The 20,570-nt window shown below is 39.3% G+C and overlaps 1 protein-coding gene across 2 annotated transcripts in view; it reads left to right on the top strand.

Moving 5' to 3' along the window:
- CDC123 (cell division cycle 123) overlaps positions 1 to 19,034 on the top strand; it is a 38,753-nt gene extending 19,719 nt beyond the window's left edge. The window contains exons 9-13 of one of the 2 annotated variants that reach the window (XM_075524536.1): positions 2,478 to 2,600; positions 6,346 to 6,374; positions 11,750 to 11,878; positions 13,708 to 13,845; positions 14,658 to 19,034. In XM_075524536.1, the coding sequence (XP_075380651.1) occupies positions 2,478 to 2,600; positions 6,346 to 6,374; positions 11,750 to 11,878; positions 13,708 to 13,845; positions 14,658 to 14,684 (446 nt within the window). In that variant the 3' untranslated portion in view covers positions 14,685 to 19,034. The remainder of the gene's footprint in view (positions 1 to 2,477; positions 2,601 to 6,345; positions 6,375 to 11,749; positions 11,879 to 13,707; positions 13,846 to 14,657) is intronic. The other variant, XM_075524599.1, reaches the window with a different exon arrangement.
- Positions 19,035 to 20,570: the final 1,536 nt, after the last annotated feature.

Consider the following 20,570-nt stretch of genomic DNA (forward strand, 5'->3'; position numbering starts at 1 on the left):
CAGCTAGGATATGCACAGCATGCAAAGAGCTGGTGGGTGCATCGGGAGACCTGTGACAGCTGGAGGACAGGCAGATTGTGCTAGAGCATGTATTTTGGGCAGCTCTAGGGTAAATTTAGCTGAATTATACTCCTCTGGATGTATTGACTATTCTCTGCTGACTATAACAGGAGCTTAGACATCTAGTGCACATACAGGTGCTTGAATTGAGGGGTTTAATTTCAGGCTAAATACTGTTTTGGAGTTTGAGTTTGGTTTTGGTGTGGTCTACCATGGAATCTTTAAAGATGAACAGAAACGTAAATAGCATAGGACTGGTGCGCATTTGTCCTTAACAAGATTGAATCATTCTGCCTAAACTCTTCTAACAAGGAAATGTTATAGCAGTGACGTAGCAAAGCTCTAATCCAGACTTTATAGGAAGGAAGGTGATTTTTTTTTTGCTTTAAAATAAAACTAAGTTTGCTTATTTTGTATGTCTCATACCTACATATTCACAAGCACCAAGATGCATGTATACAAGTGGTCTGTGCAGGATTTCTTGTGATGATATGGAAGGGGAAGGATATTAGCTGTCTAGTCCTCATTGTTTCTCCTGGCTTCTTCTCGGCATGGTGGCTATGTGCTTGTTTTGGATGTGCCTTTTTGTACCTGTTAGGAGCTGTCAGCAATTTGTCACTCCATCCTGTCCCACCTCTGTGAATCATTAGGAATGTACTTCCTGTTCTTTGTTTCCTGATCTGGGTGTCCTATGGAGCTGCACATAGATGTTTTGGGATGTGTTAATCTAAGTGTTGTCACACATTCTCATAGCCCTTTTATTTGGCTGTTCCTTCTGGTGCTTCTACGCTCATCTTCCCATTCTCTCTCCATTCATGCCAGTTGCAGGGTTTATTACAGTCCTCTGTAACAGTTTACCTTGCTAATAGCAGAGATTCTCCATTAAGCCGGTATTGCTTAATGGCTACTGACCTAGCTTTCTGAAGGGCAGAGCTGAATCCTGTCCTGTTATGTGCTGCTGGAACACCACAACTGCCAGAGATACGCATCACTGTAATAACTTCTAAAACATTTGAATGTAAATTTATTGTAGAATATATATATAGAGAGAGTGATATTTACTTTCAAATAGCTCAAAGCATTTGTATGCTGGCTAATTAAATGCTCTGTACGTTTCATTACTAGGTTTTGAAACCTAGTGGATCTACCAGTATGGGTGTTTTTAGCTAGCGCTCCAGCTGCATTTCTGAAGACAGTTCCAAGATTTTTCACAATATGTTCCCATGCTCTTAAAATTAATAAGCCTGTCAGTCAAGCTAAGGAGTGATATTGCACAGTGTAGTGAATGATTTTCCAGTTACACATCTGCATCCCCTGAGATGCCACCATCTCTTTGGTTTTTGTTTTTAGACCCAATTTAAGCTTTGCAGTGGTATTAATAATTCCAAGTTCCACTGACATCATAAACTTTATATGAACTTTTTTAAAGAGCGCATCTTTGAAGGTAGTCAGCATTGTCTTACGGTAAAACTTAATCTCTGTGTTTTGCATATGGTTAAAACAGCAAACTGCCATCATTGATACATCTTTCTTGGGGGATTCTGGCTTTTTTTTTCCCCTAGATAGCATGAGTTACTCACTCTGCAGTGATGGGGCAGGTCTTGATTTGACATTTGTCCAGCAGGGTGTTGCAGTGGCTTATGTTGATGTATCCTGTATGAGAACTTCTGTGACTTATGATGCATGCAAGTGTATAATTCTGTTGATGTCAACTTAAACTATTGTCTTGTAGACAAACAAATGTCTGAAATTAAGAGCTTGTGATGTAGCTGGAATAGTTTATCTAATATCAGATATGCAAGACAGCCCTCGAGGGGGGCAAATGGAAGAAATAAGGTACTAGACTGCATGCTATCTCATTGATTTTAGGATTTAAGGTTTCACCTGTAGTGCCTTATCAAACAGGTATGCTTTATTCCACGCTTAAAAAAATCGGTTAAATGAGAATCTTTATGGTACGCTAGGTTCTATTGTCTTTGCTAATGCGCAAGCCTGGCCTCTACCCCTTTCACTTCATGGTTTCACATTCTGGTCCCTACATCTGATGTGCAGAACAGAAAAGGTTTTTGACCAGAGTAACCAGGGGGAATAAAACTGAAAGGAAAAGACAGGAACTGGAAACTTAAATGCAGGCAAAGGTTCCTCCTGAAATTCACTTTAAAATAGTCAAAGAGTGTATATATAAAATGAGGTTCACAAAATGTAGGGCAGAACTGTTCAAGGAAAAAATTCCTAATGGAAGTGCTTTAAGTATTGGAGAATAAAGCCAAACAGTAAGTAATTCTTAATGATTGAAACTTGGGAGAACCCCATCTTCTGAAATATAGATGACGTGCGTGTCTCTGATAACTGCATTTTGTCTGGTTGTTTTTTTTGCATGCCTAAAGCTCTTTATAATCAACTAAAATTATTGACAGGTATATCACAGAGGGACTACACTCAATACTATGATCATATCTCTAAGCAACATGAGGAGATCTGTAGATCAATACAGGAGTTTTTCAAGAAATACATACAGTATAAATTCCTGGATGAAGACTGTAAGTATCTTAAGGCTTCAGTTAGCAAGGGGAGCATGGGGGAGGGAAGGAGGATGTTTATGAAGTTTTTTAAATACTTATTGCACACAGAGTGACAGAGACTTAAAAACAGGCATGAAGGGTCTACCTCTTTGGAGTTCTTTTGCAGGGTACTGGGAGGTTTGAAATTGAAAGGGCTTGCAGCGCAAACTCCATAGAAGTGAGACCTGTCCTCCTGCCCTCTTGCTGTTGCTGAGCCAGGCTCCTTTCCTCCACAGTGCGCCAAGTTGCAGTGTGCTAAAATTCCAGTTTACTGCTGGAGATCAGTGGAAAAATGGGTACTTCTCAATGAATAATGGCATGCCCAATATGTTAAGTCTGTGGATATGCATCTCTCTCTTCATAGTTATTGCTTTCACAGGGTTTGGTTCTTTTTAACTTGGGAGAGTCTTATAGCTCTTGTGGCTCGAGCATGTAGAGTAATGTAGTTTTTGAATGACTATAAAATTGGGAACAAAAAAATCCCTGAAGGAATAGGCTGGAGCTCTTCAGGAAAACACGATGAATGAGTGAAAGATCCCTTCAGAAGGCATAATGACTTTATTTTTTTTGGAGGCTTCGTCCCCTTATACTTGTTTTTAATTAAGAAAAATTCTAAACATGGGAAGTGAGGTAGGAAATGCTTAACAAAAGGCATTCAGTAGTAAGAAGAATACTTCTTTATAAAGATGTTGTCAGATGTTTGCTGCTAAATTATTGATGTATTCCTTGAAGAAAGGATTTGTAAGTTTCTTTTCAAGAAGTTATAATCACTTCTCCTAGAATATTGATGCACAGCAGTTTAGCTGCTGGAACTTCTGAATAAAGGCCACGGTATTTGATACACCTAAGCAGCCCAGGTAAATTGTCTTGTTCTTTAAATGTGGAGTCCTTTGCAAATCTTATTGGAAATAGTTTCCTGACATGGTTTAGTGAGAATTGAATAGTGATCTGTTGTGATTGGTGGTCAGGAGTGGTGAAAAATATGATGAAGAAATTTTAAATTGGGTCTGGCGTGGGCTAAACCTTAGTTTAGTACAATACATAAACATAAGAATTCCCTGGCAGATGTATTGTCTTCTATAAAGCTTTGAATACTCAACATTTAGGTAAGTTTTGAACTTGGTGAATTATTTTGCTGAGCCACCAGAGCAGTCAAATAGATCTGCCCTGTCTGACTTGCTGAAAAAGATACCTTCTAATGACAGTCTATCTTATATTAAAATCCTTAATAATTTGGCTCTTGCAGGGTTCCTTTATTTCAGTCCAGAGAAGTTCTCAAGGACCACTCCTTGGAGAAGACTACTAGTCTGGAAATCAGTATACTAATTTAATAGGTCCATAGCCCTAATGTTTTGAAGTAAGATCAGTCATATAGATCTTACATTCTGATTACTGTCTTTTAATTTTCCTGTGTGCTCCAAAGTAATTTTAGCTGGTATGTAATCAACTGATAGATAAGAATTCAGGACACTATTTTTGGAAATTGATGCCCAGATTTAGGCTCTGAAACTGCTGTCTGGTGAACTGAAAGGTCTGAAGTGTCATCTTATGTAAAGGACATAAAACTATGCCATCTGAGTTACCTTCTGGGAAAAGGAGGTTTCAGGGTGACATTCTGGGATGAAGGTTTGTTAACCTTTTGTTCTTAGGCACTAAACGCTGGTGACTTGTCCTTCTGCAGAGAAATGCCATGCAGAATATGTTTTCTGGTTTTTTGGGGTTTTTTTTGTTTTTTACCACTCTTCATTCATCCCCCAGCTTATGCCTTGATCCACTGTCTGGTAGCACATGTGTTGTTAACAATAAAAATCTGCGTTTGCTTATTTGTTTGCTTTTAAAAGGAAAGGTATTATAGCTTTTTTTCCCTGACTTCTTGTTTCGTTGGGGATTTTGATGCTGTTTGCTCTGCTTTTTCCAGTTGGTCTGGTAGCATCTCCAGATGGAAGAGTTGAGTCAGAGCAGCTGAAGCATTGCAGAGTCAGAGCAGTAGGATAACAGATGGGTGAATGCTTTATAAATAGTTCTAAATGATGTTAGAACCTTCTAAATACCTTTCATAAGAGCCCAGTAAGAACAATATTCTGGAGGTATTGATACTTACTGTAGAGTTGAGCCTTGGCTTACCCTCCATTTTGAGCAATTGCTGATAAAGTTTTACTACAGTCTTGCTGGCACATGACACTCCTGCTCTGAGGTAGTCCCTAAGAAAAGGGAACAGTTCAGGTTTTCTTCCCGGTTCACTGTGAGTGTCCTGAACTAGTCACCAATGTGCAGTCAGTCTTAATGGGGATGTAAATTCCACTAAATGCCATTAGCCTCAATGATTGCTATAGGCTTGCTTTAAGCTGACAGGTTTCATTTTATAATAAAGCTCAGCTGCAAGTTTTCCATTAATGAAATATGACTAATGAGAGTACATGGTACAGGCAACAAGTTCAGTTGAACAGCTGGAGAAGAAACTTAGGATCTTTGCTCGTCTTCACATTGATGACTGAGCCACCGAGGGCTTGTCTTCTCAAGAAAATCATAGCACTTAATTCTGAAGTGACATTTTAAATTGCCCTAACTGAGCTTGTGCAAAAAGCTGTGTGGATTTTCAGCCTGTGTGGTTAAAAACAGTTACGTGACTGGCTTTGGTGCTGTTGAATTGTGGTTTGCCTTTAGCCCAGCCAGCTTTGCGTGAAATGTTGGATTAAGCTGCTGAGTAGCTTTACATGCATGAATGTGATCAGTCAACATCCCTGTTACTGATGGGCAGCTTCCTGAGTAGTCGCTGAGGCTCAAGTGTTTTTCAGTCATATCCTGAGTTTAGTTTATCCCACATGTATTGGGAAATCTTTTAGCTGAAGTATTCCCTTCCTTATTAGTGAAGGAAGTGACAGTACAACATTGGTCAGAGGTTTTTTTTAAATCTGGCTTTTCTTTTTCTTTCTCTCTGCTAAACAGGTACAACTTCTGCATGTAGTCATGCCTGAATGCTTATCTGTCGATTTCCCTAGCTGAATAGAAAGACAAAGATTTGTTTAACTGTACAGAACAGAAGCTAATAGAAAGATGCATGTACGAGGATTCACGCTTAATTAAGTCAAGGGGAGGGAAAACAGTGGAGCTATGCAAGGCAGCTTTGCGTCAACCACCGAGTAGCAACGGGTCTGTTTGAAAGAGTTGTTGTTAATTGTAGGTGTGCTGTCTCTGCTCGGGGTTACATTAAACGTAGCCATTTCACTGCTACCTCCTCCTCAGCATGCCCACCAACCTCTTTGTTCCTACAACCTGTTAGTCTTGTTATCTGCTGAAGTCCTAATCTCCTTCAAGCAGGAACTTTCTCATATTAAATGTTTGTGCAATGTCTAGCACAGTGGAGTCTTGATCCTTCCTTGAAATTTCTCCATTCTGCTGTAAACCGAACAGCAGTAATGTTGAAGATAAACTTCTCTCTGTGCTAAGAGTTTATCAAATGTTCTTCATTGGGGGGAAAAATTAACGGAAGAAACCAGTGTTAAATGGAAAAACCCGGCAGCTGATCTCTCAGTGCATTAACAATAGCTCTTGAAATGTTTCAACTCCCTCTTGGAAATGAACCTTTTTCTGGCTTGCAGTTCTTTAGACATATTGACTTTGCAGATTGTGCTGTGTACACAAGTATCTATTCAGATTAAGACGTCTTCTGTGAAATTGTATATCTTTCAAGATTAACATACTTCTTCTTTTTTCTCCTTTTCAGTTGTTTTTGATGTGTACAGAGACAGCAGGGTAAGTGAACAATAGGTTGTATATAATTGTTTATTCTGTGGAAACTTCCTGAAATGCTACAGAGATGAAGCAAATAATAGCTTCATCTTCCTACAAGTGGTCCTGGCAAAACAACAACAACAACAAAAAAAAACCCAAAACCCCAACTACTTGATGTTATCATTCTGTTCCCTGGGTCTTTTTCTGTGTTAGACTCTGTCCACAGTAGGAGAATAATAGGATTAGGGGTGTAAATATGTCTGTGTCAGTGATGTAATTATTTAGTAAATACCTTCCAGAGAAGTAGTCTGCCTTAAAGCACATAACTTTGGCTTCAGCTGCAATTCTGTCAGTTCTGTGAGTCTACTGAAAGCAATTTAGTTTTCTTTTAAGATGGGTACTTAATCAATATCATGCAACATTACTAAATTGTTTTAGTGAAAAACAATTTAGCAAATTGTTTTACCTGTTGCTAAGGTTCCCTCTGCATAGTGCTTACTCTGGGTGCTTTTGACAGAAACGTAACTGAACATTCAGCCAGAATGGCTGTGATCTTTCAAAAAATAAGGTGGGGATGATATTTTGCTCACTAAAAAAAATTTGAGGGATTCTTACAAAAAATCATTCCTTGGGCTTCCCCCCCACCGTGATGTTTTTCCCTATAGCATCTGAACTCATCAAAAGTAATCATTAATATTTCCTCAGATTATCCGTGTGAGGTTGGAAAATGATAACTTGTACTTCATATAGGGAAGTCTAGGGTACAAAGGGATAGTTGTCAAAAGAGTATATGAATGTGGCCTGCCCAGTGTGTGACAGATGGAAGCTAATTTTTTCTTTTCAAACTGCTCCAGCTGTGGTTCTGAGTGCTCGTCAGATCAGAATCCTGAACATCCAGATAGTGATGGAGTGGGGAGAAATGTCCCATCTGAACTTCAGGTGCCAATATCAGAGTTAGTCACCTTATTTCTCTCCATTAACACTAGGAGAGGTCAGGTCAGATGAATTGTGCTTGAAAGGCACAGGTGTGTTGTTTTAAAAGCAACCACAACCCAAAATGCATTATGTAGCCTTAAATCTCAAAACCTGATTTTGGGAGTCCCATGAGTGCATGAGAAGTATGTCTTTGTTATAGCTTAAATTTTTTCCAAATCCTAAACCAGAAATGCCAAAAAAAAAAAGGGCTATATACATTTATGAGTCTCACTCTTTGACTTGTTTACAGTTATGGGATTGGAGAAGGTCTGTATTTGAGTTGAGTTGGGAGTATTGGTAGTAAGTTCTGATTCTGAGTTTGAATGTTGCTGAAGTATTTTGTAATTGCGTAATAGTAAATCATGCCATAGTTTGCAAAAGAGAAACTAAACGAGAATGTGTGTCATGTGGAAAACAACTACTGTACTGTTACTCAGCACAACTTTTTAGCATAAGTACCTAAAATCGGGCTATAAGCTAAAAACAGCCATGCTGAATGGTAATGAAAATGACCTGCCCAGGCTCAGATTGTCAGACTTGAGGATGCTGTCAGGCAAAATGAGGAGCAGTACTTCAGCGCTGAACCAGGTTCTGCTGTTGGGTACTCTGCCTCACAGCTGAGGCATGAAGACAGATTATTTAAGTAAAAGGTTTCAGCCTGTGTGATCTCAAATGAGCAGTGCTTCTTCATCTGTCAAGATAAAATATATCTGTTTGTAGATATCTCTTGGTGCCTTCTACCCTCAGGTCTTGTAAACTGCCAGATAGCCCTTTGTGTGTCAGATCCTCCTCCTTTCACACATACTTTTGTGGTTTGCAACTGTATTATTCATTGCTCCCTTTGTATGTGAGTTATAGGCAGCAAAAGAATATTGTGTTACCGAGTGTGATTAATTTCCAGAGCCCGTGCTCTTCATCAGGCTGGTTGCACGGCAACCTCACCTACAGAATGAGAGAAATGTCCAGTGTCTGCTTATTTTAAATTCTTTCAACTCTAAATATTCAGCTTGGAGAAGCTTGTTCTTTGATATGGTTGTGAATGAGAGCAACCCCCTCCCCGTGCTTGCTTTAGTTACTTGAGAGACTGTAGGGAGTAGGCTGCCACAGGTCCTGCTCCTTGAGTTGGAGGGTGGCATAGAAGCAGTGGTGGCCTGCTTAAGAACAAGCTTTTTTATGCATCTTCCTTTCCTGTTATGCTCTCTTCACCAAGCTCATCTGAGCTAGTGCCTGGCTTTGCAGACAGGTCATCTTTTAAGGAAGAAACGCTGCCATGCAGTCTTCCAAGCTGGATGATCTGGAGACCTAGTCCTGATGAGATTATGTTGCAGGACTGATAGCCTGTTTTCATTTGGATCCACTTTTTTTTTTTTTTTTTCCCCTGCTAGCAGCTCACAACAGTTGTGCAACAGCTGACAAGCCTGAGAATCAGCTCTGCTGTTGCTCTTTGCATATCTCGCAGGTGTTAACAACTTGTAACCATGTTCAAGACAAGTCACTGTGGTAAGACAAAGAAATGCAGTGAGTGGCTCCGGACCACTGCTAGCACACAGCTGCTCTTGTTAACCGGCAAACTAGTGCTTGTGTCTCTGCCTTGTGAGCATTGTCACTGTGCATGAAAGTGCAGCTGGAGTTAGGGAGATGTAACAGTTCAGTTTGCATTTTATCTATCTTTTAACTTCCTTTAAACAGTCTTTGTCATAAGCACTTCCTTTCAGCAGCATGTTGCTTAATGCTTTAGTAAAACAGAGCATGAAGCTGACATGATATGGTAAATCTATTGGTTCCTGTTTTAGGATGAGAAAAAAAGTCTTATGTAATACAGGACGGGTTTGGTTTTTTTTTTCCCCTCTAGATATGCACAACTTTGCTTTCCTGGCTTGTGCATTTCTGTGCTCTCATATGACAAAGATTACTAGTACCAGAAGATGGCAGATAAATAGCTTTACCTACTGCTCTTTAGATACACAATGCAAGTCATCTGAAACTACATTTAAATCATGACATTGCGTGTAAGACTTGAAAGAGCATTTAATCTTAAGAAAAAACAGTTTGGTTACCAACTCAGAGTTATATACACTCCCTTTAATGAGCCCTGAAAAGGTATATTTAGTTTGTTTCACCACTTCTCATCAATTTGCAGCTACCAAAGCTCAAGGCAGATTTAAGACCATCTCAAGGAAACAGTTGGTGTTGTAGATGGGGTACTGCTGTCTGCAGGGAGGGAGAAATACTGCTGGGTGCTCACAAAAAAGAGGTGTTGCTTTCAGTGGTCTCAAAACTCAATTTTCAGGTTTTTTTCCAGGGTACGTTTCTTCTCTAGAGAAATGATCTTGAGTTCCTATGAAAAAGCTGAGTTTCATGTATTTGGGGTGAGGAGGAGTCTCTGTGAAAGCCTTTCATAGGGAAGTCCTTTATTAAGTATAAACATTTCTGATGCAAGGAAAGCTTCTCTGAACTGCTGAACGAACTTTGCAAGCCATTGCTTCTGTCTGTGATTAAATTGGTTCATTAGCTTGTTTTTCTAGTGTGATAGAATGAATCTAAAATTACAGATTCCTCCTCCTGCTGCCTTGGAGCTAACAAGATGTCCCCATTAGCAAAAGTAAAAACATCAGTTATAATGAGAATTTGTGACTGCCTTTTGAAGAGGAACAGAGATGGAAAATGATAGCAGAGCTTGCTCCTGTTCGCTCTTTGCACCAATGGTGTCAATATTAGTGCAGCGGTGTTGCAACTTAGCCATGCAGATCTGTGCTTCTTCACCCTTCCAGAACAAGCAAGAAACCACTCAGGTCTGTGTCCCCACAATTCGCAGTTTCTTTTGTAGCCATCTGGTTTTAGTACTGCTGTTGCGGTGCATTGGCTTCTTAAAATTTCCTCTGTGAGAGCTGTACCCCGTGGATCTGCCCTGAGAGAGAGCACCCTGTGAAAGCTTGCGTGCAACCACACGCTCACCAGTCGGGGTGCTGGCTCAGTTCTAGTTTACAAGTAATATCACTGGTTTCATCTGTGCTGGGACTCCCCCCACCTGCATGGGTAACTCTCTATGGATGATAACGGACCAGCCAGAGCATTTCTGTTCTCTATTGTATGGGTTTCCATGCATTTCCTATTCTATAGTGCGTTAGTGCCTGTGGGGGTGGCTTAGGCAGTGTGGGTGGGAGAGGAAGTCTCCATGTTACCTGTGACTGAAGGCTTCAAAAGCATCTTTATAAGTTAGAAACCAGATGGCTGTAGTGTAAATCATTGAAGATATTTGCTGTTTGTATCAAGATAGGAAGGATCTTTTAAAGAAAGAAGATCCTTCAGGAATGAGGGAAAGAAAGAGAAAGCAAAATAAGTGTTTAGTAGCTATACAGCCTTCAGGTTTGGTTTCCAATTCATCTTTATTAAACACAATAAAACCCTTCAGTCCTGCTTACATTACAGCAACCTTTTTCTTTCCATATTTGATAGATCTGACTTCTTCCAGATGTAATACTTGTTTTGCAAATTCTTACTACCAGTTGTATTCCTATTTCATTATAATAAATTATAATGTTTTGTTTTATTAGAATAGATAACACTTTCTTGGGTAAGAGGGCCCTGTGCTAGGGGTTGTATCTTGAGATGACTCAAGGAACACAAACTGTTTCTTGCTCCTCTGCAGACATCTCTGTTACCTTTAAGTCATGTTAGTCTCTCTGCTTTCATTTTTCACTTGTAAATCAGGTATGCTGTTGTGCATAATACCAGAACTGCTTGGAACACAAATATATTAAAGATGAGGCAGGAGAAACTAGCCTGGACTATGAGTAATGGTTATATTAAAAATGCCTTTAAGTTATTCTTTATTTATCTATATCTGTGCAGCATCTTTCAGCTTTCATGATCTCCACTAGCATTTTGCAGACCCTGCTCTGTGTTTTTAGAGTCCCTTCTGAGACCAAGAGCAGCAATTCTTGTAGACTGCTGAATGTACAGCAGTGCTGAGGTGGCTTTTGATGGAAAGCAAAATCCCTGTTTGGGTGGGTTTTTTTGTTTGGTGGGGTTTGGTTTTGTGTTTTCCTTCCCCCCCCCCATTCCATGTTCATGCTGTCTGGGGATCTTGGAGGACCATGGGGATTAGACAGAGCTTCTGTGGTCTCATCTGAAAGCATCTTGCATAGAACTGAATTCAGTTTGAGCTCTGTCTGATCTTCTGTTTTAAAAAAAAAAAAAAAAAGTCATAGCTTGCTGTGTTTTAAAACTTTGTCTAATGTAAAGGATGTTAGAATATTTTAAGTGCTGAAAACCAGGTGATTTCAATTTTGACATCTTTTTATCTAAAGACCAAATATACTACAGTAATATCAGTATATGTATATTCTGATTTTTTGTTTTGTTTTGTTTTTTGTTTTAATTCTGTGGCTTGTTTTAATTCTTCTGTTGTTCCATTGCAGGGTAAGATTTGGTTAATAGATTTTAACCCATTTGGTGAAGTAACAGACTCCCTGCTGTTTACGTGGGAAGAACTGACCTCTGGGAAAAACTTGAAAGGAGACCAGGGTGAAGGGGAAGCAACAGAACAGGTACAGCCCTGCAGTGAGGGAGGCTGGCTAACAAATCCAACAGGCGGGGTTTTTTTCTTTTTTTGTTATAATCAAATTGTGATGCAAATCCCATTGAAGTAAATGGATGTCCTTAACTCATGAAATGTAAACTCTTTGTGAGTAGAATCTACCTTATTAGACAGTAGTTAATCTCAACGAGTATCGCATGCTAGTTCTAGATGCCTGCAAGGGAATTTTTAGTTCAAACAGTACAAGCCCATATTGCAGCTTTGACCGTATTGCGAAGAAGATGCCCTGAAACCTGCTTTTATGCAGTTTTGATGCGCTCTTTTCAATTTCTCTTAAAATCTGTTACTTTTCTATTTAATCACTTAAAGTTCTGCTTTGTTCCTGATATCTGTCATACAGTTTCCCAGAGCTCCAGATTTATGTTTGGGGTGGGGAGACAAAAAGAAGCTTAATTTCTGTCTCTTCCTCAGGGAATACCCTCAGGGAAGCCTTGTCCTCTGGTTGAACTCCCTGGGCTTGCAGAGCAGGGCTTTTCTATCCCTCTTCCAAGCTGCATTGCCTTTCTAAAAAACAAATAACTTCCCATTAATACAGAGAGGGAGAAATAGTCTTCATTTATTTGTACTCCAGCTTTTTTCTCACTGCATGCTTGAGACAGAGTCCTCATATCTTAATGAGTCCTTGGATAGAAGATTATAAAGTAGCATGTTACTTGATCTTGGGAAACACTTGGCAGTTGTCTGAGGAGAGGTGGCTAGTCAGCTAGCGTGCGGTTTTCTTTATTTTCTAGCTGTTAAACTGCGTTAGAGGTAACTGAAATTACATGCTTTATAGAGCTGATTTTAACATTTGAGCTTTGCTTTAGTTCTGTCACCATTTTCATAACACATTGAAAGGGAAATACACCACTCTGCAGGCTGTCATTCATGCTATTTTCTTTTAGTCTCGCCGTGTGGCTATTGCTGTATGAAGACCCGTTCAGTGAACCTCCCTGCCAAAAGCTGCGCCTCCTTTGTTAAAACACACTCCCAATTCTTGAGCTGTCCATGGGACACCTGAATTTTGTTTTCATGATTTCTTTTTCTCAGTTCCAGATGCTTTACACAGTTTTCTCTGGTGTAAGCCTGGATGAAAAGTAGAATGACTTGTCTTCATGCTTCAGCTTACATCCCATCACAGAATCTGGTGTGAAGTTACTGAACTTCTATCTTTAAAATGAAGCTGCTTATTGTCACACAGTGGGCAATTATGTTGCATGTCAATGTGTTGAACTGAAAATTATATCAAGTTCCCCAAACCTGTTGCTACAATTAAGCATTTAGAGATATTTTTGGATTTTTTTATAGAGATATTTTTTTCCTTCAGTAAGTAAATCGGTTGGAAAGCTTAGATCATAATTTCAGTAAGGTTATATTTACAAACATGAGTTTAAACAAGGAACCTGTGAAGACAAGTTTAGGGATTCTATCATAAAGATGTTCTTTATCCGCATATTTATGTAGATACTATTGCCCAAAGTTCCTTATAGCTCCATTATTACAGCACTGTTATAAGTGCATGTATATTAAATGCATTAATAATTGATACATTGTAGAAGTTTTAAAGTGGGGGAATGAATGCCTTTATTTGACTGCTATTAACACTTTAACTTTTGCTCTTAAGTTGGCAGAGTTTTTAATAAGAAAACTACAACTTTTATAAAGTGCAGGTTTAGTTGAATGAATGCCAAGTAAATTCATTGGCAAAGTGACTCGGACAATCTCATGGAGGAGTTCAAGAAACATTGCTAGCTTTATTCACGTACACTGTTCTTGTCTTATCCAATATCTTTTCCAAAGGACTATCCAGTTTTCCGTTGTACGAACAGTAAAGTTACTGTCCAGCCTAGTCCATACCTGAGTTACCGACTGCCGAAAGATTTTGTGGACCTTTCTACAGGAGAGGATGTTCACAAATTAATTGACTTTCTTAAACTGGTAAGAAGTAATGAAAAAAAATTCTGACATTCCATCTTTGTGAAATGGCAATATCAAAGTGCCTGGAATTGTGCTTTTGTAATTAACATGGGGTACATAATTACAGGAAAAAGTAATGTGTGAAGCCATCATGCAATGTTGTTGGGTTGATTTTTTGTTTTGTTTTGTTTTGGGTTTTTTTAAGTGATGAAGAGCAAGCTTTCATACTGATCTAACTTCAGTTAAATTATCTTTACGGGAAGCAATGATTGCAGTTTGAATCTTACTGAAGCACCTAGCTGTTTTCTTTCTTATTTAAATGTAAATACAACTGTAGTATAAATGGAAATGTATTTTTTGAATGGCTGAAGCGAATGCTTTTAAGAACTTCTAAAGAAGTTAGAAGATAAGTATATTAGGGAAAAAACCTTAAATGCTTGTTCCTTTTTCAATACAATATCTTTGTTCCTTTGAACAGTGACATGAAAACATGACATCTTTGTAAACTAGGGAAGGGAGGGCAGGTTGCCTTCATCTTGACCGCTGTCTTCTGCCACCACCATCATGTTTTCTGGTTCTTGTATATTCTGTTGTGGTTAATGTATGGAGCAAATCTTGTTCTTTACTGGAATGGAATGTTTGGGATGGGGGAGAGGGTTGATATTGCTATTGCATTTGCTGAAAACATTATCCCTTAGCATTCAAAAAATGGCTTAGAAATGCAGTCATTGTCTAATATCCATTGTATCTGGAAACACTTGTCATGATTTATTAGTGCTCTTACTTCAGATAACTGTGTCCTAACATTATGAACTCTCCTGTTCCATTGACAGAAAAGAAATCAGCAAGATGATGACTGAGGTATCAAGAAGCATTACATTGAATTACAAGCAAGAAATGTGGCAAAAGCTATATTTAGTGTAACTATTAAGCTATCGAGTTAAAGAAAACCTGCTTTTTATAGTCAGTGAAAGAACTGAAGAGCTGTTCATCCTGTGTGTCTGTTGGTTTATATGAAAGTGTAGAAAAGCTTTGTCAGGGAAACATGAAAGGTCAGGGTGAGTTCTCACTGGATTCCAGGTTGAATGCAATTATACCATGGTGCAAGCAAGCAACAATCTGTGTGCAACTGAACGACTGCTTTCCCATCTCATAATGTGAAGATTGATGCCATTGAAGTATGCCATCGGACTCTTCAGTGAGAAATATCACAACATTTAATGCTTGTGCAGTTAAAACATCAAGCATTCTCTGAATTTAGGCACAGTCTTGCTTAAAATATAGTCACAAGGAAAGAAAGGAATGTACTTTTTGTCTGTTGTAACCTTTTAAAATTGTATATTGACTTTGTTTTGGGAGCACTTATCATCCTTCCTTTATGTAAAAAAAGAAAAGAAAAAAAAATGGAGAAGGGATTTTTTTTTTCTTTTTTAATGAGGGCTAATACTTCATTTCGGAGAACAGCTATAGCTATAGTAGACTAAGGTTTGAAAGTTTTGCATTTCAGGAATTTGAAATTCTGAATGCATTTCAAGTAAAGTAATATTTTCACAGTAGCTAAAGCCTTGAAATTTGTTAAACTTCACCAAATTTCATTTTCCTAGTAAAGCTTTCTTGAAAATTATTTTTTAATGTGATTACATAGTAGACATCATCTGTGGCTTTAATATAAATAGTTAAACATAACATCAAGCTGTAATTTTATACAGGGACTCAGTCTTGTTTCTTTTGTATCACATCTCTGAATTTCTTCAGAAAATGATTACTCTTTCAGCTCTTAAAATTCTGTGTTCATTTGGTACTTCTTCATGTTTTTTGTATAAAAGGAAGCTTGGCTAAATTTGGGGAAACGGAATCTCTTGTTACTGATTGTTGTTATTTGGGAGGTGGGGGAGGACAGTTTCAGATGAAGAACCAACTAAGTTTTGGATATAGGTGTTTGCATGGCATCAGTAATTTGTTAACAGTGTGCACAATTCCTGTTGAAACAAAAGGATGTTTGGAGGTGCTTATAGCCCCTGGAAATTGGTTCCCATTTCGAACCAGTTATGTGATACATTGTGTGTGTATATAAAGCTGTTCATGTTTCTTTGCCTTGCTTTTGCTGTCAAATTGATATGGTGCTTGGTTACAATCTGTTCTTAGATGTTAAATCTGAGTTTAGATGTTAAATTATTACTTACTGCCTTTATTTAGCTTCAGTTTTGAATGAATACTTACTCTGGTTAAAGGTTATGCAGATTAAGAATCCAGTTCTACCAAATACATTGATGAAACATCACAGATTAAAGCTCCTGGAGTCTGAGAGTACAGGATCTGCCCTACCCTTGAAGCGATGGAATCTCCTTCTCAGTAGCTTTTTGTACACAAATTAGATGATCATTAAGTCAGGGCTGGGCTATACCTAATCCTGCCATACTGCAGGACTTCGGATGAGTTTTTCTCACCCTTATCAGAGGGATTATTTGAGTATAAATGTCTCTAGATCAGGCAGGAGCTGCAAAACGTAAAAAAATCAACAAAGCTTTCCTTTTCCTTCTAAAGTTTCTAGCTGTAACGTAAACTATTGTGATGATCTAACCACACTTCCTTTACACAGATAATGCCCTGAAATTCCCAGCAGATTCATAAATGCTTCTGAACTACAGAGTATTGTCTTTAAAAAATACCGATTCTTGGTTTAAAGCTGTAAGATAGTTTCCTGCATCTCTTTTGTGGGCTCCACTAATTAATTTACCGTTATAACAGCTTTCTGTGCTGGATATTCACCAGAACATATACGGTGTCGGGACCAGTTTGACGGGACCCCGTGCTCTCTAGCATGTCCCTTTAGGTGAGTAGGCTGGAGCGGTAGCCTTTTAACAGTCCTTTGTTTCTTGACTTTATTATTTATTCCAAAAATGGCATCCCCATGTGAACTGACTATCATCAGTGCAGAGCTCTTAACATTTGCTGGCAGCTTTCATACGTTTGCAAGAACTGCAGTCTTCTGTGGGTGCTCTGCATTTTTAGTTCAGCTCTTCTAGAACAAATCGCAGTGGAATGGGACACTGGCGCAGCACCCGACTCCCTAAACGGCTTTGCTTGTTGCTAGCCTGTGCTGGTCCTCTAGTTAAAGGACCACCATAATAACATGCTGTGCTGCTCCTGCCTTCTACCCTGTGCCCTCTGGCACAGCTTACCCCTCCATCCCTCATCAGTTTCAACAGCTGTTTAACATACTCAAAGACTTCTCTTTATAGTCATATGCTAGTGATAAGTGAATTCAAAGTTTGTTTTTCTCCCTTATGATTTGCTAACAGATGACCAATCTGAATTAATGGACTGCTCAGCCAAGCTGTCAAACACTGATAACTATTTCAGAATTGCAGGAACTTATGCCACTTGCTCTGCGCTTAGTCTTAATGAACACCATAAAAGGTTAGCAGAGCAAAAATACTAGTCCCACGGTCAGGTCCTGATACAGAAAGAGTCCCCACTATAAAAATCTGTTCTACATAATCAGATTCCCCAAAATGTCATATCCTTACAATTTAAATACATACTTTATATTTACTTTGCTTCTTTCTCAATTTCAGGTAACCAGATGTTGAATTTTTTTTGCCTGCTAGGTTAAAGATTCCTCTTCTAAAATAATTTTCATCCCATATGACCTTTGATCTGTGAGGATAATTAACAAACATAATCCTCTTGGGGAGGTGAGGAAGCTGATGTTGCCACATTAAAAATGCTTCAGATCAGTTTTAAACTGAATAATGTATGACACTTTTAATTCTATTTTGGGTCATCATAAAATCAGTTTCTGCCTCTAGCCATCATACAGCAATTTGAAAATACAAAATTGCAATTGTCCAGGCCCTCGTTCATATGATTCAACGATATGATCACTGTTTGCTGAATAAGGACTAACGATACACTATACATTCTTAGTTATATGCTTAAAACATTATATAAAGATGTTTGTAATCTCACCTAGATAACAAACATGGGAAGTTTTAGAGTGAGGTAGCATGGGATTGTTTTATACAGATGCTTGCCAAACTGCATCCTCTTAAGAAGTCTGGCTATGTCCAATGGCTCAAGTGTAGCGAGGTGCAGTTCTTGGCCTGCAGCTCTGCCAGGAGCGCCAAAGAAAAGTCTTAATTGTTTCACTGCCAATGCTTGTGATATTTAATCTCCCAGATGGATAGTGGGGATCAGGATTACAGTAACCCCAAGAGTGGTAGTTACTAACGTGTACCGGCTTAGTTCAGGATTTTGAATAATGCTCCTGTATTTCTGGGCTGCAGACTGTTCTGTTTGTACTCCTTTGACTCTTCTTTTTCCAATGTTGTCCTCATCTTTCCTGACCCACCAATCTAATATTTGGGTGAATGTTAAGATTAAAATAAGCAGCAGCATGGATAATACTGATCTGAATTTTAAAACCTCTCTCTGTCCACTTTTTGCCTCCCTCTTAGAGATTTTTTTGAGTGGTGCTCTATAATATCTGAAAAAAAACCCTAAAAGTAGGGGAATAATAGCCAGCTCTGAGTCTCAGTAAAATGAATACCACTTGTTGGATTCTGGTCACAGTGTATGGCTTGTAAAAATCCCAACTGAATAGAAATTTCATGTATCTCATTCTTATGCACTCTCCTGTTGCTGATGTCCAGGATGCAGTGCTGGCTGGAAAAAAGGTACTCTGAGATGCAGTTCAGATGCCCATTTAAGCAATATAGACTGTTAGACTAAACTGTCATGGTTTCAGGCTTTCAAGAGAGTGTTGCCAGATGAAAGGATTCCAAAATAGATCAGTGGTAGCACGGAGGTGGGTAATAGTGTGGCACAAACCTGTGTAAAAATACTTCTGGTACCTTTGTGCACGACTGAGTTAGTTTAGCTTTCACAACTGTCCTGAATCTGAAGTGTCGAATAGATGGAGAAGACCACGGAGTATCTGTCAGTGAGTATAAATAAGCAAATCAGCTTGGCAACTGGTAAATAATTTCAACCTTAGAGGCCAAGATTATACAATTCAGATTGTGTTTGGATAGTAAGTCTATCACTTCAAGAAATAATATTGAACTAAAGTACGTATCTTTGGCTAAGAGAAAATGGGCCTGAAAGTGTAATACAGAAACAGACCATAGTGCTTTTAACTCATGATGGATCCTTGGTAATGCTGATATTTAGAGGCTTAATAAATCTGTCTTAAAAGTTTGCCTGGATGTTGAATTAACAGTGTCTTTATTTCTGTTTGAATTCGACCTCTGTAAAGAGAAAGTCTCCAGCTTGTGGTCATCCTGAAGTTATATAGAATTAAAATAAGACTTGTTGCCATAACTGGGGTATTTTGTGCAGACCTGAAGCTTTCTCAAAGGTACAGAGTCCTTCAGCAGTAATGTATGATTATAGATTTTTATAGTAATAGAGACATCAGCACTGCAGTAAGAGTGGGGGGGACAGGGCACCTGCTACATTTCTGTGTGTGAACTATTATAGCAATGGGTACCCTGGGTACCGAGAGTGTTTTGACCGCTCTAAGGTCCTCTTAATAGCTGACCAGGCTTCTTCCAATGATGTGTTATGGCAGGCTGTAGGGAAAGGTTGGTTGGCTGGTCAGTCGAAAATGCTGACTTCTCAGAATGTTTCTCCATGGAAGCATGCTAGTTACAAATAAACTTTCAGGAGAGATTTGTGACTCCTAAACAGCATTTGTAGCCAAGAGAAAGAAAACAATCAATACTTGTTATTTCTAGTCTTTAGGGCTCGAATCCAGATGGTGGATGGGCTTGAAATTTTGGTTTCTGTCTTACCTTCTGCTGTGAAACTCTTATGTCCTGACAGACTGTTGCACTTCATTGATGTAAATTAATTATTCATTGGAGCTGGCGCTGTAAGAGCCAGGAGAGAGAATGAAGCAACATGTTAAGCTAAAACGTCTGTACACCGGTATGAGGAATACACAGGAGGAACTTAATGTCAATATATGTCAAAAATGGTTGATGGGCATTGCAGAGACTTTGGGAGATAAACTGCAGCACTGGAACAGAGACACCTGTGGTTCAGGAAGGGCTGGAGGCATGATGCTGAGCACTAACTGTATTTCCCAAGCCTGGGAATTGTAGAATGGTTTGGGTTGGAAGGGACCTTTAAAGATCATCTAGTCCAACCCCCCTGCCATGGGCAGGGATGTCTTCAACTAGATCAGGTTGATCAGAGCCCTCTCCAACCTGGCCTTGAACGCTTCCAGGGAGGGGGCATCCACAGCTTCTCTGGGCAGCCTGTTCCTGTGTCCCACCAACTTTATCATGAAAAATTTCTTCTTTAATGTCAATATAACTGACCCTCTTTCAGTTTAAACCCATTACCCCTTGTCCTATCGCTACAGGCCCTGCTAAAAAGTCTGTCCCCATCTTTCTAATAAGCCCCCTTTAAGCACTGAAAGGCTGCAAGAAGGTGTCCCTGGAGCCTTCTCTTCTCCAGGCTGAACAACCCCAACTCTCTCAGCCTGTCCTTACGGGAGAGGTGTTCCATCCCTCTGGTCATTTTTGTGGCCCTCCTCTGGACCTGCTCCAACAGGTCCATGTCTTTCCTGTGCTGAGGGCTCCAGAGCTGGACGCAGCACTGCAGGTGGGGTCTCACCAGAGCAGAGTAGAGGGGCAGAATCACCTCCCTGACCTGCTGGCCACGCTTCTTGTGATGCAGCCCAGCATACGGTTGGCCTTCTGGGCTGCGAGTGCACATTGCTGGCTCATGTCCAG

This window comes from Mycteria americana, chromosome 1 (assembly GCF_035582795.1).
Source record: "Mycteria americana isolate JAX WOST 10 ecotype Jacksonville Zoo and Gardens chromosome 1, USCA_MyAme_1.0, whole genome shotgun sequence".
Lineage (NCBI taxonomy): Eukaryota > Metazoa > Chordata > Aves > Ciconiiformes > Ciconiidae > Mycteria > Mycteria americana.